Genomic DNA, 24035 nt, shown 5'->3' with positions numbered 1-24035 from the left:
CCCTCACCCAATATTTAAAGAGTTTAAGATAAATACCAGCGTACGCTTTCGTATGACTGCGATTGTACGCAGTTTAATCTTTAAAATCTTGTTGTTTTGTCATTTTATTATTATTTTTGTTGCTGTTGTCTTTTTATTCAATCTAAATATAAATCTTAAGCTTGTTAATTGATTGTTACATTCTTCTCTTTTTGTGTAGGGGTTTCTCACTTCTTTTTTTTTTTTTGATTCAGGTGATTATAATTTTTCTTCTGCTCAGCCCAAAAACATATACAAAAAAAGGGTATTTAACTCTTTGTTGCTACAATTCTTGGTATTAAAAAAATGATTTTTTATTTTTGGGTTTAGAGAGAGAGAAGTTACCCAAATGTTTTGTCTTTACATACTGTGCTGTTTGACAGTTTGTTTTTGTCACCTTTTTTTGTTGTGTTATTGTGTGTTTGTATCTGCTTCTTCCTTTTCATTCAGTCATTCATTGTACATGATGGGTGACACTTTTCTTTTTTATTTTCTAACCACACTTTTGTATACATATTCTTAATAAAATGCTGTGAATTGCTGTTGGACCACATTTCAAAATGACCTTTTTTTTTCCTGATGTGTTTTTATGTGTGGAACTATTATTCGCTTTTTAAGCGAATGCTGTGTGTGAGTGTTGGGGATACGTTGTAATTTAATGAAATTATGTTTAACGTTGTTAGTTTTAATCATGGACTTTCCCGGAATTTCATTGAAGAACAGGTGATTCGTTTTTTTTTTTCTTATTTTATTTCATTTATAACATTAATTTGGGGAAATGTTTTATTGTTAGTGTTTTTTGAAAGTTTGTTTTTTCTGGTCATTTATTATTTGGGGACATTATTTAACATCTTAGTAGGGGGTTTGATGTTTTAAATTTTTAACTTGTTTAAATCTTTTTCCTGGGTTGTTAGTATTTTTTGTGAAATTTATGAGGGTTTTTAATAAATTTATTAAGTGTGTTAGCAGTGTTTCATTCTTTAAATAGAAATAAATATTAGTTATTTCAACTTTTGTTTGACGGAAACTAATAATTAATCATAATGACTGGTTTAAATACATAGAAATAAATATTAAAGGTCTGAATTTATTAAAGTAATTAACTGCAAAATGTTCTGGTAATAAACTTTGACAAAAAGTTAAAATTTATGTTTTCTTCTGCAAAATTTCGAAAGCCTAACTCTATTGACATATCAACTGAAAATTGTGAATTTTAATATCTCAATAATCAAAGTTTCCAATTTTCAAATGGGCTTTAGCCCCATTTTAAATAATAATTTAATTCCTTTTTTTAATATTATCCTATAAAATTTACCGTTACTTTCATATCGGAAGTCATTTTATGTGAATATTTCCTTTTTTACACAAAATATTGGAGATTTTCTTTTTTATTAAAATATAAAGAGGTTTATTTTTGACAAAAGGTTTAGGTTATGTTTTACCTTTCTAATTTTTCTTTAAAATCTTAAATAATGCCTACATAAATATCAGAAACTACACTTTATATACTTTCAAACATATACATACTATATGTACATCTGTATTTACTTATTTTTGTCTGCCTTTTTAAAGTTATTGAAAATATGTAGTATGTATTTGGCCAGTGAAAGAAAGATATTTTGTAATTCGATACCTAAAGGAAGTTACCTTGAATGCATTTCTTTCTTTTTCTGCACTACACTTTAAAACCCACAACACCAAAAACAATAATAACAACTACTGTCTGTGTTGTATGTTTATGTGAAACATTTCTTCTTTGACAGTTGTAGGTTTTCTTTTGATTTCATTCATAAACCCTAAATATCAAAATGCAAAGAAAATATTTGTAGTCTGGTTCCTCTTTTTTTTCACTGTTCTGCTTGTTCTTCTTCTGGTTTGTTTATTTACTTTTAAAGAGAGCTCCTTTAAAACAACATGTGTATGTTGCTATGTGTTTGTGTATGTTTGTTTGTAAACACTGCCAATTTAAATGACCATTGACTTTTAACGGTCATCTCTATATTACAGCTGTTGTTGTTGTTTGTATGGCAAACAAAGTTTGACATTTTTTACAAAAACTGTTTACATTGGACGGCAATTTCTGTTTGAATATTTGCAGAAACACTTAAAACTGTATGAATTTATTGATTTTTAATGTTTAAACAACAAAATGTATTAATAGTTATAGTTATTGATGGCTCAGCTTTAATTTTATTGACTTTAAATAAATGTTGGTTTTCGAAAAACTGACATTAAATTTGTTTGTAATGAAAATGGATGTTTGTTTAAATTTTCGTTAAAAATTTTTTAAAATGTTCTAGGAGGAGTTACATTGACATATTTTAGGCACTCTGTGACAAGATAGGGAACTAACTAGTTACTAGTAACGAAATTTTATTAAAATTTATTAATCAGATTTTTTACCAGACTTATGGCCTCTACCGCCATTACTATTGTTACCATATTTGAAAGACTAATTGGCACAAGCGAAAACCGTGTTGTCTTCTTAACAAAAACTCCACTTTATACCTTTGTAAAACGCTTAATCAATTATGAAAACAGTTAAAATCATTTGACAATTAAAAAAAACAATAATTTTTTATTAAAAATCTATAAAATCATAAATCATTTTATTAAATTTCATTAAAAAACCATAAAATGTATAAACTTTTATACAAAAAAAAAAACAAACATGTTTTCTTCTATAAAACTAAACATTATGTTGCTTTTTTGTGTTGTTTGATTTTATTAACTGTCAACTAATTAATTTTAAATCAATTTACTTATTTAACCAAACCAAACAAATTTAATAAAAACATTTATTTACGAAACAACATCACAAAAAAAATCATAGTTTTAATAAAAATCTTTACAGACAAAAAAAGTCATAAACTTAAACAAAGAAAAACACCTTTATTGGGCATGACAGCTATAAATTGGACCACCATAAAAGGGTATGTATGGCTCTTTGTTTTTTTATTTGTTGGATTTTTTTTATGAACAGTTTAAGTGTCACAATGAACACCTGCTGGGGTCCTAAAAACGAGTAACAATAAAGTAAAACAAAAAGTACCAAAACAGTTTGGGGGTATATAGTTATAGGCAGACAGTCAATAATGGTTTTTTGGTCACCTAGAAAAGTTGTTTGTATGTAGTTTGTTAATAATGAAATAAATGTTTATTTTAATGAACTTATTAGATGATTTATGGCAAATAGAAAGCGCCACAATTTAAAAAATAATAATATTTAAAGTAATTCAATCATTTAAAAATCATTTTTTTTAAATAGGTTTAACAAAATGTTTTAAGTTGTTTGTTTTTTAATTTTGCAGGTTTTTGTTGCAATTGTCATTCAATTGCACTGATTTTTAAAAGTTATAAGATTTTTGTAAAAAAAAATAATGATGTTTGCATATCAATTTCTATTAATATTTGTACATTAGGGCGGGTCGATTTAAAAATCGCCGAAGTGAAAAGGAAAATCGTATTCTAGGGATCAAAATAAAAAACTTTGCCCAAGGAACCATACCTCTAAAATGAATTCTGATGTTCCTTATTTTGACCCAAAGGTCAAATTTTGAAAAATTCCACTTTGACCCATTTAAAGTGCCCCAATCGAGTATAAATATATGACCGACTCACACTAACTTTGGAGGGCCGACTCACCCATGCTAGTGGCACAACCCCTGGAACACCCCATGCAAAAATTTCAAAAAAGCACCATTTTTGGCACTTTACATGATGTATGTATTGTGTATAAATTTTGTTTATAGAGCGTATGATAAATATAAATGTGATGTAGGTAATAAATAATATTAATCATGCGTCTATGAGAATCAGCATAACTTTATTTTTAAGACTTTTGCTCGCAATGATTAACACGAATAATTTTAGCGTGCTTAAGTAGCTTAAATTTGACCTTTGGGTCAAAATAAAATTTAAATATCGCAGCTAGCATTTTCAATCGTCGAAGAGTTCACTGGGAATCTCATGAAGTGCGTTTTTGATCGTCGACGAACGCATTTTTTAATAACAGAAGATCCTTGCACGGGAGTAACTGTTTCAGCAGCTGATTATTCTGTGAGATTCTTCCACGACGCATCGAAAGACGCTAACATTAATCGTAGAGAGAATCGTTTGAGATTTGTGTAGAGATTATCTAAAGAGTATTTAATAAAGCATGCCAAGAATCGTTTGAGACTCATGTGGGAATTATCTTACAACTCGTGAAATGCTCAGCCGTATAATTCTTATAAGATTAAAATCATCGAATAGATTTTAATCCTAGTTTTTAATTTCACAAACACTTCACTTTTTAGTTGTTAGTTTTTTTTAAGTAATTTTAACATTTTCTTATTTTGATACCTAGAATACGATTTTGCTTGTTACTTGGGCGAAATTGACCCGCCCTAATGTACATACTTAAAGAAGTCGTTATAAACTGATTCTTATATTTATTTAAAAAATAATTTCATAACTTTGTCTGAAATTTTCATATAAATATTTATTAAATTAATCCTGCAGAAGAATTTTTCAAGTTTTTTTGCTATAGCTTGTTTTTCTTGAAACTAACATTCACCTGAAACTGATAACTTAATAGTTGTATGCATTTTGTAAACAAATTATGCTAATTGCATATACATAACTCTCCTTATTAACCTAAATAAATCAGTATAGATCGATTTTTGAATAATCTGACGACTGGTGGCAAACATTTTGGAAGATGTTTATTTTTAGTCTAAATATGTTTCAATTTATTTGATCAAGTTATTGCACACTTGTATTTTGCATGTTGTTTTGCTTCAACTTGTTTTTCTTGCAACTGGCGTTCACCTGAAACTGATATGTTAAAAGTCGTATGCATTTTGTAAACAAAGAATTAATGAAATCGGTATAAATAGCTAGAGTTTTTCAAGGCCTATGACCCCTTTCCCACTAGGCAATTTAGTTGCGCAAGGCCTTATTCTAAAAAAGTTTGAATTGATTTGATTAATTTATTACACAGTTGTATTTTGCAGGTTGTTTTGCTTCAGCTTGTTTTTCCTGCAACTGTCATCCACCTAAAACTGATATCTTAAACGTCGTATGCATTTTGTAAACAAATGATGAGAGTTGCATTAAACTTTCCATATATATCGTTATTTCCAGATTTTTGGTGGAAACCTTTTTGGAAGCTTATTCTGAATATTTCCTATCAAAAATTTAATATGTACTATATTTAAAACAGCACTTTAAAAGTTAGAACCTATCGTTGGAACGAAATTATATTTCCTTAAATGAATTCTCAGGTGGGAGTGTTAAAATAGAATTTTGTATGTATGTACTTCCTATCATTCATATTTCCCTTAAGTTAACTACTCCTCAGAGATTTCTTACCCCATAACTCTAAACAAAACATTTGTTTTTTTAAAAATTTTATTGTTTTAAAAAACATTTCCAAACAAATCAAATTCTCCTAACAAAAATTAACTGAGACATTAAACACGAAACAAAAATTCACACAATCTCAATTACCTCTAAACGATAACATTAAATTAACTATACAAAATAATAATGTCATTTCCCAAAAAAAAGAACAATTATACAACAGTTTCTCGACAATATAGAAAGGAATGTAAGTATTCCAAAGTCCCTAATTTATGTTAAACAATTTGTCAACACATTATTAGCATGTTTAAAGTGTGTGTGCAAAGGGGGATCCCCCTCCTAAATACCAAGAAACCACTTAAAATATAAACATTATTTCCAAATCATTTCATTTAAACATCCCCTATTCCTTAAAAAGGCGCTTGTTTACAAACACCAACACAAAAATAAAATAAAACAAATCTTTACGGAAATATCAAGTGGTTTTTGTGTTAATAAATTTAATTTATTACTTTCAATATCTCTAGAGTATATTTTCCTGCAGCATAAAGAATTTCAAGCTCATATTTCTAAGGTAGTCTGAAATTGAAAAATTGTGTGAAACTCTTTTGGTAAAAGCAAAAGAAATTTTCTTCTTTAAAATTTTATGTTTTTGAAACAATTTTGATAGATTTATTTAATGTGTACAAACAAGCATTTTAATATTTTTATTTTAATACAGATATATATTTCCCACAAGTTTTAAATTTCCGGTATGGTTAGTATATGATTTTAAATTCGTTTTTTTATAAATGAAATTTAATTTATTACCTTTTGTTTGGAAAAAAACGGAATAGATATTTTTTAAATGTTTAAATTTACTTGGTCAAATTACCTAATTTTTATTTAGACAATTAATTTGAAATCAAATAATGATTGGATTTTTAAAATCTTTAAATAATTCCCCTTAAAACCTAATAGTTAAAGAATTTAATTTGGATCACTGTTTAAGAAAATAAATACAATTAATTTCAATATTTTCTTTTAAAAATTTTTTAATTTTGTTTAAAATAAAACTTAGTTTCCTCTTTCTTTTATTTAATGACTCATTGGGTATAAAACTGTTTATTAATTCAAATTTCCCAACATATACAATTTGAGTCCAAATCATGTTAACATGAAACCATATTGATTTACACAATTAAATGCAAGTTTTAGTTTTGTTAAATTGGCACTAAAAGACTATTGCAGATTTATATCTACAAATATAAAATTCTGTGGCACCAATCAGACGACTTAAAAGAATGTGTGCAGCTCAGCAAATTAGAAGAATTAGGTTCTTCGCTAAATATGCTTTGTTTTAGTTTAAAGGAAATTTAAAACTTTTTATTTATTATTTTATAATATTTTTTTATTTATTTTCAATATATACAAACATTAAGGTTTAGTTTTTGGTTGGGTGATTAAGATAACTTAACTTAAGCTTGGTTTAAATCAATGTTTTATTTTATTGTTTTTCCGATGTTTAGTTTTAACAAGAGTTTAATTTGTTTGAGTTGAACTTCTCCGCCAATTGCTGCTTAACCCCCTGTCTATACCTGATAAATTTGTATCATGATAAACGTCAAAATGGTTGTCAAGATTCATAATTATTAGGTATAGTCCCCATCTATTAGTATTATTGCTTCGTTATGACAAAATTGTTAGTGCTTTTGCTCAGACAACTTTGTCTTGACAATAAACATCATTAATTGTTATGATAAATATTTGTCAAGTATAGACAGGGGGTAAGTACATTCATTATTAAAATTATTCATACGGACGATAACTTATAATTTGTTGAGCTACAATATTTAAAATTTCCCGGGCCGGCATATCATGTTGATCATTAATGATGGCTGTTATGCGAGCACATTCCTTTATATAATTCTCCAATTCCTTAAGATTTGGCGGCTTATGGGGATCTTTAGATTGTAGTGATTGCAAACATTGGCCCGTCATATTGGCCAACTGAGATCGGGGTGGACTGAAAACTTCATCCAGATCATAAAGTTCCAAAGGTGGGGCAGCGGGTTCACTGAAAACCGGGGGAAAGGTCTGGAAATGAAAATTATATAGAAAATCATGTTAAAAATATTAAAGTTCCGAAGTTTTCTTCAATATTCAATATTGAATTAGATTTAAGATCAAAGATTTTTTTAATATTTATCACTTTGGAGAAGGATATAAACAATTATTTATATCTTTCTGACTTCTTTTAACTTATTTTTTGACACTTACCGCCAATTGCAGTGGAGGCAAAGGAATTTCAAATTGAGGCTTGATAATCTTTAAAGTTTCATATTTCACATTCAACTGTTGATAGGCATTAATGACATCCTTCAGCAAACGATTGCTTAAACCACATAAAGACATATCAAACATTTGCTTAAAATCAGCGGGAATTTCCGAACCAATCGAATCAATTAAACAGGCCTTCGGTAAATCGGCTATAAAACCAATATCCGTAAAGGTTTTATTATCATTGAGCTAAAAAAAACAAACAATAATTTAATCAAATCTTACTTAATATTGAATATTAAACAATTAAAATACCTCCACATCATTAAAATCCAAATGATTAAATTTCAATTCATTGCCTCCCAACAATTTCACAATATACTCCAGTATGGCATCATTGGTCTTGTCACTGGTCAAATATTTATCATGAAACATATAGCCCGAACCTAAGGCCAATATTTTACCCTGTTTCTCGTTACAATAATAACCCATTAGTGGACGATTGAAGGGATAAACAACGGGTCCGGTAGTCATTAAAACATTGGCTGGATCGGAAACATTTAAAGTGGCTCCATAGGGATATTGAAAATGCAGCTTATATTTTTCATCGCTAAAATCATAGTCCACCATGTCTACAGGTTGTTTTAACAAGTAACGCCACATGGACTCACACACCACGCCGCCGCCAATGCAACATTCTTTGGGGTGTAGGTTTTTGTAGTAATGTGGTCGTATAACAGTGTCTGAAAAAGAAATAAGAAGTAATTAAAAAGTTGGCAGTAGCGACCCTATAAATTCGATATAGCCATGTGTGTCTGTATGTTGACATTAACTTTCCGAAGACCCCAAATAACTTAAATACGTGATTGATACATCAATATATCAAAGTCCTGGTTCGGTTGCTATATAAATTCTGGAAAATCGATTGACAAATGGCTGAATTATTATCAAAAAAAACAACTACCTCGATTTTAGAACTATTTTTGATCTATATCTGGATTACTAAGTCTTTAGCATAGAAAATATGAATATCTAATGATAAACATTTCAAAGACCTTTTCAATGGAAATTCGGACCGACAATGGGTCAAAATAGGGAAAAATTGTTTTTAATCCGAATTTTATTTAAAAAAAAATTTTTTAATAGAATTCTTTCATTCAAAATTTAAAAAAAAAAATTAGTAAGAGAGCTATATTCGGCTGTGCCGAATATAATATATCCTTCACCAATTTAAACTTCAAAATAAAAATTTTAAATATTTTTAGGTAAACAAAATAATTTTTTTTTTTCAAAGTTGTTTTTTTAATTTTTTGAAAAAAAAATCGAATTGTTATTTTAATTTTTTTAAATTTTAAAACATTTTTTAAATTTTAAAATGTTTTTGCTTTTAAATTTTGATAATATTGTTTGGTTTTTTAAATTTATTTTTGGTGAAAAAAAAAATTCGGGTTATAAAATATTTTTTCCGATTTTGACTCATTTAGGTCCAGCTTACTAGGACCTAAAAAAGTCTTTGAAATATTTATGATATATCCAGATATACATATGTAGTTCAAAAATCAAGGTTGTCCTGGTTTTTCCTCATATCTCAGCCATTTGTGGACCGATTTTGCTGATTTTAAATAGGAAACTTCTCGAAAGCATGTCTGACAGAATTATTGAAGATTTGGATCCCGAAGATATCTGGGGTCTGCAGAAAATTGATTTCAACAGACTGACGGACAGACAGATAAACAGACAGACGGACACGACTTAATCGACTCCGCTATCTATAAGGATCCAGAATATATATACTTTATAGGGTCGGAAAATTATATTGTGGAAATTACAAATGGAATGACAAACTTATATACCCTTCTCACGAAGGTGAAGGGTATAAAAAGGAAATGTTTCTTTGAAAAACAGTCGGTCATCTGAAAAATTAAAACTCCAAATAATTTCCTTTCTTTCACTTACCACTATTTATGTAAATGCCGTATTGTTCCAAAAAGAAATTGACATTAGTGTTAAACTCATTTTCGCCACCCTCACCCAACACTACCCACAAAGAGCCACCATTATCTACAAAGTTCTTTAACACCTGAAATTCATCTTCGGTAAAGTGATCCTGGGGACCAGCCAAAACAAATATTTTCACTTTGGACAATTTGTCCAAATTCAATTCCAAATCATTTCTAAAAACAATAAAAATATAAAGGAAATACATTTTTACTTGGTTTTAACACACAAACTTACTGTTCTATATTCCATGAAGATTTCAATTTACGGTGTAACATTTTATAATTGTCGGAAATTTGAAAACGTTCATTTTTGGAGCAATCAAAACAGATAATGGGTTTTGAAGACATTTTTTTTTTGGTAATTTAGCAACAGAAATTTGTATTTGTTTTAATAATTAATACAAAAACTAAACAAAATATGTTATTAAACAGAAAATGTGTACTTTTAGGAAAAAAAGATTGTACTGTTGGGTTTATTACGGTTGCTAGGTTACTAAAGATACGTTCACATTGTTGAAATATTTAACAAAAAAGCATAACCACTAAAATATCAATATTTCTTTTTCTATTGAAACAATATTTGTTTCAATAAACATGACGATATTTTATAAAATTTATATAAAATTCATATAATATCAAATAGGAAAGAATTGAAAATAGGAAACTAAAAAAATGGATTTTTTGTTCATGTAAGCAGTTTTTCTGTATGGATTTCAATAAAGCAAAAAACTTAAAGCTGGCAATGCTATTTAATACATTCCAGACCACAACCTTTGTTGTTAATTTATTGATATGGTTTTATTCTCGAATACCTTTTGTTGCCATATCAAACCATAACTTCATTTTACAGCCTTGTTATTTTACTCCCCCTGAGTTGCATTTCAAAGTAGTACCTTTAACAGCAACTCTGCTTTGGCATATGTCTTTCCACTACTCTTTTCAAGCAACTCTGTCCCGTTACTTCGCTGCCCGTCAAACGAACGAGTGATTTTTTCATCGCCGCCGTGTGTGGAAATTACGAAATTTTAGTTTTATTAAAAAAATTTTGAGAAAACCCACTACATAAATTACAAAAAATGGCTTCAATTTGTGGACGCATGGCTTTCCGTGCCGCTGCACGTCAAAATGTCGCATACACTCCAGTTCGCTTCTGCAAAAGTAAGTTCCAAATTCTTCATCCATAACTAAGAAAAAGGTTAATTTCTCATGTTCCTCTACTCCACCTGAACGAAAAACGAGGCTCTTCACTCCACCACTTTGACATTTCTTGCCAAAGTGTTGGTAGTGGGAAAAGGTTACATAATTTATGAAAAGTTTGTTGAAAATTGCAGCAAAAAAAAAGGAAAATATGTTTTCATGATTGATAAATGAAAAGTTCAATAAATTTTCTTGGTCTGCCAGAAATCCGATTGGTTTTATGTAACACTTTTCGAAAAGAGACAGACAATATGAGAACAAGACAAAAAAAAAGAAAAATATTAGCGAATGGTTAAAATATTTGTTTTATAAATTCTTATTAGATTTTGGCTTTTGTTGTGATTTGTTTCTTTCTAATTTTATTAAGAATTCTTGTAATTTTTTGCATAATTGCCAAAACTTTAATACATGTTTCGGGTGCAGTTTGCAGTTGTGTTGTATGTTTATGTAACCTTTGTGTCATTTAGTTTTTTTAGTACATATTTATTTTATTCTAATGTTTTATCGCCTATGAGCAGCGTCATAACGACACTTGCTTTCAAATGTCTTGCCCCTCTCATATGATGTGTTCCTGCTATTTTTGGGTTTGGGGTTAATGTCATTTTTAACACCTTGGGTTTTTTAGTTAAATTAGTAAAAAAAAAATGCTAAATGATTTGGTAGTTTTAGAAGATAGTGATAAAAACTGCGCAGTTATTAAAATTTTATAGTTTGGAAGTTTTAATAGCATTTGTCATGGATACTTTTGGATATCCATTGTTTGGGATTTGTTGAATAATTGTGGATTTTTTGCTGCTTCTGGCTAATGCCAAGTAGTTACGACAATAGTTAAACATTCCCACGACTATTGTGTTTAAAATTATAAATGACGAAAGTTTAACTTTAAATTTTATCAAAAAATATCAATCAACTGTGCATTTTTTATCTAGAAGGAAAGCTAAAGTATAAAATAAAGTTTCCACATATTTACCTTTTCATTTATTTACTCTACTGTTGGGAAATAATCACTTGATTATCTCACATTCAACTCAGATAAGAACACAGAAATTATAAAGACAGCTATAGTAAGAACGGAAGGTTATGTTAATAAACATTTCAGGAAAAATAGGACATTTTGGAAGAAAACAAGTAGATTTATAATAAATTATTGATATCTTTATATATATAATTCTTCTGTAAGTGTGTTAGTAACTGCACTCCTCCTTAATGGCTGGACCGATTTCGATGAAATTTTGTGTCGTATTTGTGTGGGTCCCTGGATGGTTTAGATTTACAAATGACCTATATAGGTACAATGGGCGTGGTACCTCCTATACAAAGTAAACATTTATTAATTGCTACCGAGCGAAGCCGGGACGACCAGCTAGTTAAATATAAATAATAACTTTCACTTTAAAATGATTTGCTTTATGAGTAATCACTGATAAATTTCTACAAAGCTGTACTTTTATGGAAAAATTTATTTTATAAAATTTGGAAATTTTTTATGACAAATTGGGGTTTTGGAGGCTTTGTTTCTTTGTAAAATTCTTTTTATCATAGAAATATGTTGTAATATTTTAGAATTTTAAATTCAAAGTATTTGCTAATCCATTTTACTTTTACAACAATTATTTTAAATTAAAGAAGTACCTTTTGATATTTGCTTTTCCATGGAAGGCTACTTTTGTCAAAAGTTATTGAACTAGTTAGACGACTAGATTTTCGGTAAGTGTTAGGGGTCGTTTCTTTTAACAAAAATAGCGTTTTTGTAAAAATCGCTATGTAGTACTCTAAGGAAGTAAATACTTTCAACGATTTTTGCCAAAAAGTACTTTTTGAGGTTTTCTTTATCTTATAATACTACTTGTTTGAAAATCATTTGTTTTTTTTAATTTTTTGAATAATTCTACTGAAAATTAATTTTTTGGAAAATGTACTTTTTGACATTTTCTTTCTTTTTTCTTTTGACATTTTGTAAAAAGTACTTTTTTTAAAAAAAATTACTGAAAGTTTCGAATTATCGGAAAATGTTTAAAATGTTGTCTTTTCTGCATATTAATGTTCTCTACTTTAGTTCTCTTAGACAATATTCATTCCATATCAATGTTTATTATGTTTCTGCTTTATAGTACTTTTCGACTTTCTTGTTTTCAGTATTTCTGCCATTTGTTTTTATGAAATTCTTAGGTTGTTTTCCATAATTCCAGCACAAAATTGTTAATTTTTCTGAAAATGTTTTCGAAATATTTTATAATTTATTTATGTGTCAAAAATATTATTGCTCTGTGTAAAAAAAGTACTTTTCGGCTTTCTTCTTTTTATTAAATTTTTCGATTTTTCCATGTGTCCAGTACAAAATTTAGAATGTTTCTGAAAAAATTTATTTTCTCCTCCATTTTTAATAATTCTTTTCATTAATAAACTTATTTTCCTATTTCTTTGAAAATTGAGAATTTTTGTGAAAATGCACTTTTTTGAAAAAAGTACTTTTTGAAAAAAAATATAAATTTAACCCAAAATTAAGAATTTTTCTGAAAATGTAATGTTTCTTCTAAAATTGATAATTTTTGTGAAAACGTACTTTTTTGAAAAAAGTACTTTTTGAAAAAAAAAAAATAATAAATTTAACCCAAAATTAAGAATTTTTCTAAAAATTGAGAATTTTTCTGAAAATTAACTTTTTATAAAAATTTACGTTCTGTTTTTATTAATTTAATTTATTTTCCTATTTCTCACAATATTGAGAATGTTTCTAAAAATTTACATTTTTGTAAAAAAATACTTTTATATTTTTTTTTAATTTATTTATATTTTCCTAATTTTAGTGATGAACGATCCCATGGAACACGCTACTGGTATTGAGAAGCGTGAATTGTTGGCCAAAGCTGCCGGTAATGATAATCCCTTCGACATGAAAGTGTTCAAGCGTGGTGCTGGTACCAAGGAAAATCCCAACCTGATACCCTCTGCTTTCGAAGCCCGTATTGTGGGTTGCATCTGTAAGTATTTCTATGCTAAAGCCCAGCTTAAAAATATTAATTAAATTTTATTTCATTTAAACTACCAGGCGAAGAAGATCAAACCTATGTACAATGGATGTGGCTACAAAAGGGTACCGCTAAACGTTGTGAGTGCGGCCATTGGTTCAAATTGGTTGAAAAGGCTGCCGTTTAAATATAGTTAAATCCTTGTACACACCATTTAAAATAAATATGTCGTTCTGTTTTCAAAACTTAACATAAATTAAAGAAATTTAAGTTAAAAGTAACCTTAAACAATAAAACAAACCAAAACAACAAAAAAAACCTAAACAAAAAACGAAGTACATAAATTATTTTCACTTGAGTTAATACCAACTCTTGGGTTATTAAATTAGGTTACTTTTTTCTTTGCTAGTTGAAATCTATCAATTATAAAATGGCTTTGAAAACGCCATAATTTTAATGATAAAATACACACTACACTTTAATTATATGAAACAAATAAAACACACGCTTGTTATGTTTAAGTCGAAAATAATAAATTATGTTAAATGAAAACACAACCAACAAAAAAAAAGAGATTCAACAACTCATATCTTGTCTTTATATAAAAAAAAACCAATAGCTATGATAAAACGTTTAAACTAACGAGTATAACAACAGCAACAAGTGTGTATTTATTTAATAAGTTTAAATAATTGCTAAAGCATAACTAATTTAATTAGTAAACAAAAAATAAATAAGAAACTATTATAGAAACAAAAGTATAACTTGAATTTCTAAGGAATTTATATGTGAAATGGTTTGTTTAAGCTGTTTGTTATATAATTTAGGAAATGTTGCACTGGGACATACAATTAAAGGATTTTTTTTATAGAAAATGTCGTAGGTTATGAGGAGTTATATATTAAATTTCTGGTTTCAAATTCCCGGGATTAATTTAAATTTCTTGCTATAGAGATTTGGGGTTTTTTCCTAAAAATAATGCTATATTTGCTGGGGTAAATCGGGTCAGTAGTACTGACAATGGGAAATGTATCACTGCGTTGCATTTGACGCGCATATGTGATTATTTTGCGATGCTGATGCAAATCAACTGATGCTGATGTGCAGACAATGCATTAGCCAATTTTGTGATGCTTGTTTGATGGTTTTTTGAGCATCATCTGTTTATCATCATCATCTGCAGTGTTGCCTACTTTTGCATTTTAGAACGTACTGTGCATCAGATGCAGCGCAGTGATGCATTTCCGAAAAGGCCCGATATCACAAGTAAATCACTACAATTTCCCTATTAGCATTCCCTGCATGCTATTTGTACTCTTCTCTCTGTGTATTTTATATTCTGAAAAATCAAATTTTCTATGATTTTTCAAACAATTTTTAATAAAAAAAATATTTTGAAATACGTTTCCGTTCATGAATTTTTTTTTAAATTGTTACAATGTCCTTAATTATACGCCGTTTTCTAAATAAAACTATCCTGCAACAAAGATTTATAACGCAGACTCCAAAGCTACAGCAAGGTAAAGAAGAATATTAAGAATTGCAATCAAAATTTTCAATTGATTTTCTTTTCTTAATTAGAAATGCCCGATCCTTTACAATTGTGTACGGGTTTGCAGAGAAAGGAAATCGAAGCCTATATGGAGGGTAATTGTGATCCTTATCATATGAAAGTTTTAAAGCGAGGCTGTGGTACTAAAGAAAATCCCACGCTGATACCGTCGGCCTTTAATGGACGCATAGTGGGATGTATATGTAAGTAATAAGACATTGAAAGGGGTTAAACTATTAGAATCTTAGTCAGTATTAATACCCGGACATGTCCTAAATAAACAGGGGATTGATGAAATTGTGTAATTTCAATTCGAATAATTTCCGCCCCGTAATCAAAATCCTTTTATTCATACGCAACTTATTCTTTATTTTCGATTTTAAATTATTGCAAATCATGTAAATATGTAACTGGCATCTAAGTTTTAAAATTTATATTGCAGGTAAGGATAATCGTTTTGTGAATTATATGTGGTTGGAAAGAGATTGTCCGAAACGTTGTGAATGTGGTCATTGGTATAGATTGCAGGAAGTTGAACGATTTTCTTGATTGTTTTGTTTTAAAGGATAGTATTTTTTTAATCATGTTTTTGTATTAAATTCAATATTTCTAATAAAAAATTACAACTTTGATTTAAAACACGGCAATTGAATTGTATAATATAAATTTGACCTTTAATTGACCTTTGACATCAGTTTAAGACTAACGTTTTTAGCAACTTTCTTTTTAAAAAAAATTCAAATTTGAAAGTTCTTCGAACTCTGACACCATTATCGATTTTAAATACAGATTTACTTTTGAATTCCTTTAATTTTCATACTTACCAAACTTTTATAAATAAATTTCTTAAATCATGTTATTTTAAAGTTGTTTTTATTATTCCCTGCTTAACCTAAAGTAATGCCCGTCAGTAAATAGCCGCTATTAGCCTGCATATTTACCTCAGGATGTGTGCGATTGGGTAAAACTTGATACATACGCAACCAATTTGAAGTCAAATGTAGATTAGTAACTTTCGAGCTTGTTTTCAAATCTACATACAATTCCATTAACACTTCTTTGCACAAACTGAAAACGACAATGGGACGTGAGGGTTTAACAAAAGGCAACAATTCCTTAACCAAATTGGCGGGATGTTCTTTGGCGGCAATAACCAAAGAATCAAATTTGTCCTGCATTAAAGCGGCAGCACGTTTATTTTCCAATTGCCATTTTTGTAAAGTGGCTGGTGGTTTAGCAGCGTCCTCGGTTTTTGCAGACTCAGAGGAAGTCTCTGAAGAATCTATAAAATATACAATCTATTTAAGTAATTGTTTGAAAATGTTTATACCAACAGCCACATACCTTTGTCATCTTCATTTAACTTTTGTTTTTTACTACTAGGTTCGCTTACTTCAGCTGTTTCACTGGCAGTTTCCTGGCCTTGATAAAATTCTCTTAACACCGAATAAATATTCACTGAAATACATCTTTGCAATTGTTCTTCGGGTAAATTTAAAGCCAAAATGGCCTGTTTTTGTGGCACATTACCCGGATGCATATGCACCATTTTGGCTTCTGTATTAGCTCCCATTGAGTTCAGGAAAGCCGCTGGCAATAAACCATTTGAGCCACTCTCATATAACAAATAGTTGCCGAATGAAGAAATACCCGAATACGATATTAATTGTGACAGGGTATCGACCCTTAGGCCCATTACTTTTTCAGCATCTTGACGATAGTATATCTCGGTAATTAAACGTATGTTGGGTTGTCTGATTTGTATATATTCAAAGTATTTCTTTTCCTTTTTCTTCAAATACTTTTCCTGTGAATATTCGGTTTTATTGTGAAATGTTTTTGAGTTTTCTACAATTTTCTCTATAATCTTGGTGCTTTCATTGCATTCGTCTCTTAGCTTATCGATATCTTCTGGCTTAAGAGCCTGTGAGTCGCCATCATCTAAAATATTGCGATTATCTTCACCACTGGAGGATATACCCAATACTTCACGTATATTACGCATTTCCAATTCATTGCACAATTGCAAGGTGTTTAACTTTTGACGACCACGGTGAGACTTGCCCAAATCTTCTTTAGGGCACATTTTAAAGGTAGCACCATAAGGTTGATCTAGCAAAGCTTTCAGCTCTAGCTGATCTTTGCCCAACATTGCTGTGGCATCTAAATTGCCAAATTTCTGCAATTTGGTATACTTTTGTCGTTGTATGACAATGTAATCGCCCAGTTTTATTTTCGGTTGCTCGTCTAATGTTGTCATTGTCCTTTAAGTTTTAAATTAAAAGAAATTACAGAAAAAATATTAAAAAAACCGATTGAATTAATACAATTTCACGTTTGTAAACAATCGCGAAGAAATGTCAAAAACACGTGTAAATAAATATAACAGCCCTGTTTTAATATTGCCGGTAGGAAAAGGTTGCCAATTCTATTTAAAATTTGTTAAAAGTGTAAATAGTTTCCATTTACAAATGGAACTTCGTAAGAATTCCTTTATTTTAAATTAAAAACAAGCATTATTATTAAGTTGTTGTTTTCTTCCTTATTATTTTAACTTTTATAATCCTATCATCATTAAAAATATTAAAAAAACATACCTGTTTTTCTATGCAATCAATTTAGAGTGAATGTATATAGAAGAGGCTGCATAAACGTAAACAAACTCTTTTTGACACCAAATTTCTGAAAAACTTTACAATTTTCAATTAAAATATCTAAAAAACACTAACACAAAATGGCCAAGCATCATCCAGATTTAATTTTCTGTCGCAAGCAGCCAGGAGTAGGTAAGTTAACATAATTTTATTAGAAAATCTAAAAAATAAGAAAATTTCCTGTTTCAGCCATTGGTCGTTTGTGTGAGAAATGTGACGGCAAGTGTGTCATTTGCGATTCGTATGTAAGACCCTGTACATTAGTGCGTATCTGCGATGAATGCAATTACGGATCCTATCAAGGTCGTTGTGTGATCTGTGGTGGTCCGGGAGTATCAGATGCCTACTATTGCAAGGAATGTACCACACAAGAAAAAGATGTGAGTGTAAATAAATATAAAAAATATGAAACAAACTTTAAATAATGGAACTTTTTAATTTTAGCGAGATGGCTGTCCCAAAATTGTTAATTTGGGCAGTTCCAAAACAGATCTGTTTTATGAACGAAAGAAATATGGTTTTAAACAAAAGTAAGTTAGATTATTTTATATGTTTGTATCTTCAATATCCTAATTTTTTCTTATTACAGCTACTAGCATTTACTTTTTCTACCTCTTATCTTACAATAAGGACCTTAATAAAAAAACTATTGTTTTACAGTGAAGATTATATATTTTTTATTTAGTATATTAAAGTAGTTATGGAATTATATATGGTAAGTGGTGGTTTTAAAAATTAATTTTGACGTTTCCCTCTGAAGAATACTGCAAAGATAGCTTATCGAATTCCGATATCTTCTTATCGAAATCCTTGACAAATTCACTTTTAGGATAGAATTCTCTCAATTGCGTCCAATAACGATGGATAATCTCTGCAGATTTACCAGTTAAATGAGACAACACCATCATATTGATTAGAGTATCATAATCGTTATGCTTTTTGGTTAAAGCTTCTCTCAGAACAGCCTCAGCTTCTTCATATCTCTCCAAACCCAAGTGAACAACAGCCTGGCCATTTAATAACAGAGGAGTGGGTTTGTATTTTTCACAGAATTCCTGATAAATATGGAAAGCATCTTGCATTTGTTCAGTGCCCAAAGATAAGGCCACCCAAGCTTGAGCCAATTGCGTCAATGTATGGTCATCCGAGATTTCTTGCATTTTGCCCACCAATTGTTTAGCCAAATCCACACGACTTAGACGTAATAAACATTGTACAGATAAAGCCATGGACTCCAAATTTGTAGAGCCATGCAATATCTTTAGAGCATTTTCAAATTGTTGGTCATAGCAGTATACTATGGCGGTGGCAATATGCCAGATATTGGTGTCATCTTCCTCTATAGCCACTTTATCGGTAAGTTTTTCCAATATTTCCTCAATCTTGTCGGGTTGTTCAAAGGCTTCATTGATGTAGCGTAAAGCCAACAAAGCAGTGTTATTGTTATCCTTAATATCACTAGCTATTAAACGCCCCGAATCAATAGCCAAGTATGATAAATACATGTACGACAATAATTCTGCTCCGGCTGTGCCCTGTTCTGGCAATACAAAATTAACAGAACCCATGAAATTGCCAATGTAATACTCATTGCGAGCATAGAACAATGTTGAGTTGGTATCTTCTTCTTGGGCTATTTTACTCATGTTGGCGGTGTATAATTCTTAACTGCAATAATGAGTTAATAAATATTTTGTATAATAAATTAAAAAATTAGCAAAACAAACCTTTATTTTTATTAAATATTAAACAATTTCCTAAAAAGTTTTTTTATTTTTTTTACTTGATTAGTATATGACGTGTTAAAATGTCAACAATGTATGATGGGGTATGTTCAGTGTTGGGAATAAAAAGTCAGACTTAACAGAGCAACACAGAGATGTTATTATGGTAAATACTGCAACATTTTCTGTTGTTTTAACAGAAATATTTAAATATTTACCTTTAAACTGCAGAATGTTTTTAATAAAAATAAAACTTTAATTTATTATTAATATGCATTTATATATACTTTATATTTCGATATTTGTCTATACATATAATAAAATATAATGGTTTCAGTGTGTAAAAACAATAAACATAAGTATATTTAGCTAAACGTTTTAAATTATTTATTTTACTCATTCAAACTCCTACAAATGTTTACATATATAACGGCTAATGGCCGATTTAGAATTAGCACATTCTTCTATAATATCATAATGATCATAGTTATCAAATTCCTTATAAACTGCCTCCAGCTTCAGTTCCTTTAGCTTGCTACAATATTCCTGCGCTTGCTTCTTAAAACGTTCACTATCATTTTCTCCAACCAAAACATGCACCATAAGACCCTGTTTCTGATATTCACATATCAAATCCTTATTATACAGCCAACATAAAGGTGATAACTCAATTGCATTTTCAGCATTTAAACTTAAAATATTATTAGCATTGCAACTGTTTAATTTCCACAATTCTCGTAAATCATAAACGCCACTTATTAAGTATATTTGATCAATTAGTTGCAAACGTTTTAATGGCTCTAAAAAGTCATCTTTAAACATTTGTACAGCTAAATGGGCTCCAGCAGAATGGCCACTTATGGACATTTTTGGAGTTTTAGTTTCTGTAGCATAAATTGTTAACCATTTGTAGAAATTACACATTTGTTGGGTAATTTGTTGCAAAGTTATATCGGGGCACAGGTTGTAGTCCACTAAGATGATGCGATAATTGTGTTCAATAAGAGGGTATACCAAAGGGCCAGAAGTAGATTTATCCAATTGTTGCCAATATCCGCCATGAATAAAGACAAATATGGGGGTACCTGGTTAAAGGGAGAATTGGTTTTTTAATATTTAGTTTTTAAGGTAGTTTAATACTTTACCTTCTTCCTGTTCCTTAAAGTATATATCTAATAATTGATTATCACTTTCTCCTCCATAACGTACATCCAAACGAGTTTTGTAAACTTGACGGGCTAATATTGTGGCTATTTAAATGGAAAATAAGTGAGCATTTTCAATTTATTCGTAAAATAATATATCCGGTTTCGGATTAGGCCAAAATTCGATTGTCTAAGACAACTTATATATATTTAACAAGTAAGAGAGATGTATTTGGATGTGCCGAATCTTATATACTCTTCACCAAAACATTTTTGAATCGAATTGAAAGCTGAATTTTTTAAGACATAAAATATTGTTTAACGATCGTACAGACGGATGAATCGATTTCGAACCTTTTGAATTATCGTTGTTAATGTAAAATTTTGCAAACACTTTTTATCAAGGTAGTCTTGTCTTTAAATCAAAATAAAAGAATTTACCAGCTGTAAGTTTTTAGATGTTCTAGCATAGCACTACAAAAACTATTTACTGATAAACTTTATGGCCCTTAGTTTTTCAATTCAGTTCATAATCGTAAATACAGAGAACAACTATAAATATAAAATAAGTAATAGCAAGAGTAAGTAAAAAATCGCTGATCGTAAATCTTAATGAAATTTAAACAACAAAACTTAATGATTTAGGGATGAAAATCCCTAAATCTTAAATATCTCCTAAAGTTAATATTCGATCTTAAACATTTTGATATTATTTAATAGGGCTTGAATTGCAAATTACGATAAATATATATTTTTTTCAAATTTTACATTTATTTAATCCTTTTTTTAATTTATTATTTATAGGGCTGAATGGTTTCCATCAAAAAAGGTTTTCTTATTACGAGTAGAATGGTATAAAACATTCGACACTGCCGAATATGTTTACAGCATCATTATCACTTTACATACATACATTTCTATGTACAATGTACATAAATTTTTTAAACACTTTCCATTAACCAACAATTATAATTACCATTTTCCGAAACTTTTAAAAAATTGTTTATAATTTCTTCCTCAGGTTTGGCATAATTTTGAAATCTTTTTGTATGTAAACTAGGTGAATATTGTTTTTCTAAGTCCAAATCCATTATACAATCTTAAAAGATGAAACAAATAAAAATACAAGACTAACGATAGGCAGTAATCTCACAGTTTTGCTGATAAACAACTAAATGCTGCAGCATTATTTTCAAAAAGTTTAAGCATAAGAGAAACCAAACAAGTTATTTAAAGTATGGTCGACTTAAATAAATACTACATATGTATAATAAAATAAAAATCTTTCATTTAGAAAATTACTCATCAAATATTTTATTTAAAACATTGATTTTTTAATGATTTGAAACTATTTTAACACAGAAAAAAAAAATTCATAATTGGAATGAATTTTGTAATAAATATTATTAATCGAACTTGACTTTTTTCCCAAACTTATTTCATTCAAAATAAGAACATGTTCATAAATATTATAAAATTTTACATGACGGAAATTTTTGCTTTTTTTACTTAATTTTTTTAATAAATTGCATTATAATTGTATTATATAATGAATTAGTGCAAGAATATTTGCATAATAGCCATATATTGGCCAATATTTTAAGATAAAAAGGAGAATATCTGAAACTTAAAAATTATCATTAAACATAATAAAACATTCATAAATATAAAAGCATTTCATCCTCTTAAATCAATTTAATCATTTTCGCGCTTTTTATATAATTTTATAGCTGAAAATCATAAAAAACTAAAAATTTTCCATGAAAAATTTCAAACATTTTTGAACAACATAAAAATAAAAATGAAATTGAAATTATATTTTTCAAGCCTTCTAGATTTTATTTCAAAACATAAAATATTAAAAAAATCATACTATTTAAGAAATTATTTATAAATGTTATGAATTGAAATCAATGAATTCGAATCATAATATTTATGTTGAAACTTTTTTCTGTGAATAAATTATTTTATATACAGCCCAATTGTCAGGCCTTTGTCAGAGAATTCCATTCCGATCGAAAGTGGAATTAATTCCCCATTTTGCTTCTTCAGAAAAAGTAAAACGAAAATTTCTTTCGGAATGGAACCACTTTCAGTTTTCAAAATGGAATTGATATTTCTTTATTTTAATCAATTTCTGTACCAAAAACTTCACTTTTGTTTTAATATTAAAAACGTTGTCAAATTAAAATCAGAAATATGGAATTATTAAATTTTTTTGAATTAATAAGTTACACGGAATCTCAAGAACATAAACAGCCCAATTATGAATAAAAAATTCCGCGGGAGTTTTTTTCCCATTGATCGGAATAAAAACTATGGAATTGAAACCATTCCGAACAAAATGTGTGACAGGCCTGGCCTGTATGAATAAAAATAAGAAAAGGGAAAAAACTCCCAGGGAATTTTTATTCATAATTGAATCAAATTGACAATTCCATAAACCCAATCAGCATGAATTAATTCATTGTCTTAATTCCTAAGTACTCCGTACGTATTCATCGTTATTTAATCATTTAGATATGCAACCAAAAATTGCATTTTAAGGGTAACAATTTTGCCAAAAAACACCTTGAGTAAATTCCCATACAAAATAAATACTAAACATTTTTAGCTCCACTGAAATATTATTTTAATTTTTCTTTTATTTTTCGATTTGTATAAATAAATAAAAACGCATTTCATGTTTTAAAGTTTGACATTAATGAAATGTTTAAAAAATATAAATTTTATTTATATTATTTTTATGTTTTGACTTAAAGGTTTTTGTTTTTCTCTTCGTTAAATATTATTATTATTATTAAGATTTATTTTATACACAAAATTATATAAAATATTAATAATTAATACACAATGACTTAAAATTTTAAATTTAAACGACTTCAAATACAGTGTAATTTTTATTATTCTTTTTGTTTTATATGTATAAATGGTTGTTATATTATATATTTTTTATTTATAATTTCGTTATTTACACAGTTAAAAAAATACTAATTGCTTATTTAAGTCAAGGGATAGGGAGGGACAAAGGGGGTAGTGTTGTGTTTATATTTCTGTTTAAAAATTCTCTTAATAGTAATTATTGATTAATTAGGAATTATATTTTATATACAGCTTACAAAGCTTTAGCTTAAATTTAGAATTATAACTAAAGTAAATAAAAAAAAAAAC

The 24035-nt window shown here is 28.6% G+C and overlaps 7 protein-coding genes across 7 annotated transcripts; 3 read left to right on the top strand and 4 right to left on the bottom strand.

Moving 5' to 3' along the window:
- Nucleotides 1–7152: 7152 nt before the first annotated feature.
- On the bottom strand, nt 7153–9971 carry IFT52 (intraflagellar transport 52). Its single transcript, XM_065502585.1, has 5 exons — nt 9859–9971; nt 9580–9797; nt 7939–8366; nt 7624–7872; nt 7153–7440 (listed from the first exon to the last, which is right to left on the bottom strand). Exons 1-5 carry the CDS (start codon nt 9969–9971, stop codon nt 7153–7155), a joined length of 1296 nt encoding a protein of 431 aa, XP_065358657.1.
- Nucleotides 9972–10570: 599 nt separating this feature from the next.
- On the top strand, nt 10571–14547 carry LOC135951919 (cytochrome c oxidase subunit 5B, mitochondrial-like). Its single transcript, XM_065501667.1, has 3 exons — nt 10571–10781; nt 13628–13801; nt 13870–14547. Exons 1-3 carry the CDS (start codon nt 10700–10702, stop codon nt 13974–13976), a joined length of 363 nt encoding a protein of 120 aa, XP_065357739.1. The 5' UTR covers nt 10571–10699; the 3' UTR covers nt 13977–14547.
- Nucleotides 14548–15174: 627 nt separating this feature from the next.
- LOC135952576 (cytochrome c oxidase subunit 5B, mitochondrial-like) lies at nt 15175–15980 on the top strand. The gene is made up of 3 exons (XM_065502591.1): nt 15175–15309; nt 15371–15544; nt 15784–15980. The coding sequence occupies exons 1-3, from the start codon at nt 15228–15230 to the stop codon at nt 15888–15890; spliced, it is 363 nt and encodes a 120-aa protein (XP_065358663.1). The 5' UTR covers nt 15175–15227; the 3' UTR covers nt 15891–15980.
- A 217-nt stretch (nt 15981–16197) lies between these two features.
- On the bottom strand, nt 16198–17687 carry Trmt6 (tRNA methyltransferase 6 non-catalytic subunit). Its single transcript, XM_065499688.1, has 2 exons — nt 16686–17687; nt 16198–16623 (listed from the first exon to the last, which is right to left on the bottom strand). The coding sequence occupies exons 1-2, from the start codon at nt 17599–17601 to the stop codon at nt 16229–16231; spliced, it is 1311 nt and encodes a 436-aa protein (XP_065355760.1). The 5' UTR covers nt 17602–17687; the 3' UTR covers nt 16198–16228.
- A 306-nt stretch (nt 17688–17993) lies between these two features.
- Nucleotides 17994–18659, top strand: Phf5a (PHD finger protein 5a). The gene is made up of 4 exons (XM_065501665.1): nt 17994–18127; nt 18185–18375; nt 18440–18525; nt 18585–18659. Exons 1-4 carry the CDS (start codon nt 18076–18078, stop codon nt 18589–18591), a joined length of 336 nt encoding a protein of 111 aa, XP_065357737.1. The 5' UTR covers nt 17994–18075; the 3' UTR covers nt 18592–18659.
- On the bottom strand, nt 18645–19832 carry epsilonCOP (coatomer subunit epsilon). The gene is made up of 2 exons (XM_065501664.1): nt 19723–19832; nt 18645–19663 (listed from the first exon to the last, which is right to left on the bottom strand). Exon 2 carries the CDS (start codon nt 19639–19641, stop codon nt 18724–18726), a length of 918 nt encoding a protein of 305 aa, XP_065357736.1. The 5' UTR covers nt 19642–19663; nt 19723–19832; the 3' UTR covers nt 18645–18723.
- Nucleotides 19833–20127: 295 nt separating this feature from the next.
- KFase (kynurenine formamidase) lies at nt 20128–22051 on the bottom strand. Its single transcript, XM_065500401.1, has 3 exons — nt 22000–22051; nt 20865–20969; nt 20128–20804 (listed from the first exon to the last, which is right to left on the bottom strand). Exons 1-3 carry the CDS (start codon nt 22049–22051, stop codon nt 20128–20130), a joined length of 834 nt encoding a protein of 277 aa, XP_065356473.1.
- Nucleotides 22052–24035: the final 1984 nt, after the last annotated feature.

Source organism: Calliphora vicina, chromosome 2 (assembly GCF_958450345.1).
Source record: "Calliphora vicina chromosome 2, idCalVici1.1, whole genome shotgun sequence".
Classification (NCBI taxonomy): Eukaryota; Metazoa; Arthropoda; class Insecta; order Diptera; family Calliphoridae; genus Calliphora; species Calliphora vicina.
The sequence above is the reverse complement of the archived record's forward strand: the minus strand, read 5'-3'. Positions and strand labels throughout refer to the sequence as shown.

Bases quoted from the DNA above. Each gene is read 5' to 3' on its own strand.
- LOC135951919 (XM_065501667.1), top strand. From the start codon at position 10,700: ATGGCTTCAATTTGTGGACGCATGGCTTTCCGTGCCGCTGCACGTCAA. The intron at 10,782-13,627 runs GTAAGTTCCAAA...TCCTAATTTTAG, and splicing joins TCCAGTTCGCTTCTGCAAAA to TGATGAACGATCCCATGGAA. The intron at 13,802-13,869 runs GTAAGTATTTCT...TTAAACTACCAG, and splicing joins CCGTATTGTGGGTTGCATCT to GCGAAGAAGATCAAACCTAT.
- Phf5a (XM_065501665.1), top strand. From the start codon at position 18,076: ATGGCCAAGCATCATCCAGATTTAATTTTCTGTCGCAAGCAGCCAGGA. The intron at 18,128-18,184 runs GTAAGTTAACAT...TTCCTGTTTCAG, and splicing joins TCGCAAGCAGCCAGGAGTAG to CCATTGGTCGTTTGTGTGAG. The intron at 18,376-18,439 runs GTGAGTGTAAAT...TTTTAATTTTAG, and splicing joins GTACCACACAAGAAAAAGAT to CGAGATGGCTGTCCCAAAAT.
- LOC135952576 (XM_065502591.1), top strand. From the start codon at position 15,228: ATGTCCTTAATTATACGCCGTTTTCTAAATAAAACTATCCTGCAACAA. The intron at 15,310-15,370 runs GTAAAGAAGAAT...TTTCTTAATTAG, and splicing joins GACTCCAAAGCTACAGCAAG to AAATGCCCGATCCTTTACAA. The intron at 15,545-15,783 runs GTAAGTAATAAG...TTTATATTGCAG, and splicing joins ACGCATAGTGGGATGTATAT to GTAAGGATAATCGTTTTGTG.
- IFT52 (XM_065502585.1), bottom strand. From the start codon at position 9,971: ATGTCTTCAAAACCCATTATCTGTTTTGATTGCTCCAAAAATGAACGT. The intron at 8,367-9,579 runs GTAAGTGAAAGA...TTTCTTTTTCAG, and splicing joins CGGCATTTACATAAATAGTG to ACACTGTTATACGACCACAT. The intron at 7,873-7,938 runs GTATTTTAATTG...TGTTTTTTTTAG, and splicing joins TGGATTTTAATGATGTGGAG to CTCAATGATAATAAAACCTT.
- Trmt6 (XM_065499688.1), bottom strand. From the start codon at position 17,601: ATGACAACATTAGACGAGCAACCGAAAATAAAACTGGGCGATTACATT. The intron at 16,624-16,685 runs GTATGTGGCTGT...TATATTTTATAG, and splicing joins GTTAAATGAAGATGACAAAG to ATTCTTCAGAGACTTCCTCT.
- epsilonCOP (XM_065501664.1), bottom strand. From the start codon at position 19,641: ATGAGTAAAATAGCCCAAGAAGAAGATACCAACTCAACATTGTTCTAT.
- KFase (XM_065500401.1), bottom strand. From the start codon at position 22,051: ATGCTGCAGCATTTAGTTGTTTATCAGCAAAACTGTGAGATTACTGCC. The intron at 20,970-21,999 runs GTTAGTCTTGTA...CCATTTAAATAG, and splicing joins CTGTGAGATTACTGCCTATC to CCACAATATTAGCCCGTCAA. The intron at 20,805-20,864 runs GTAAAGTATTAA...CCCTTTAACCAG, and splicing joins CTTTAAGGAACAGGAAGAAG to GTACCCCCATATTTGTCTTT.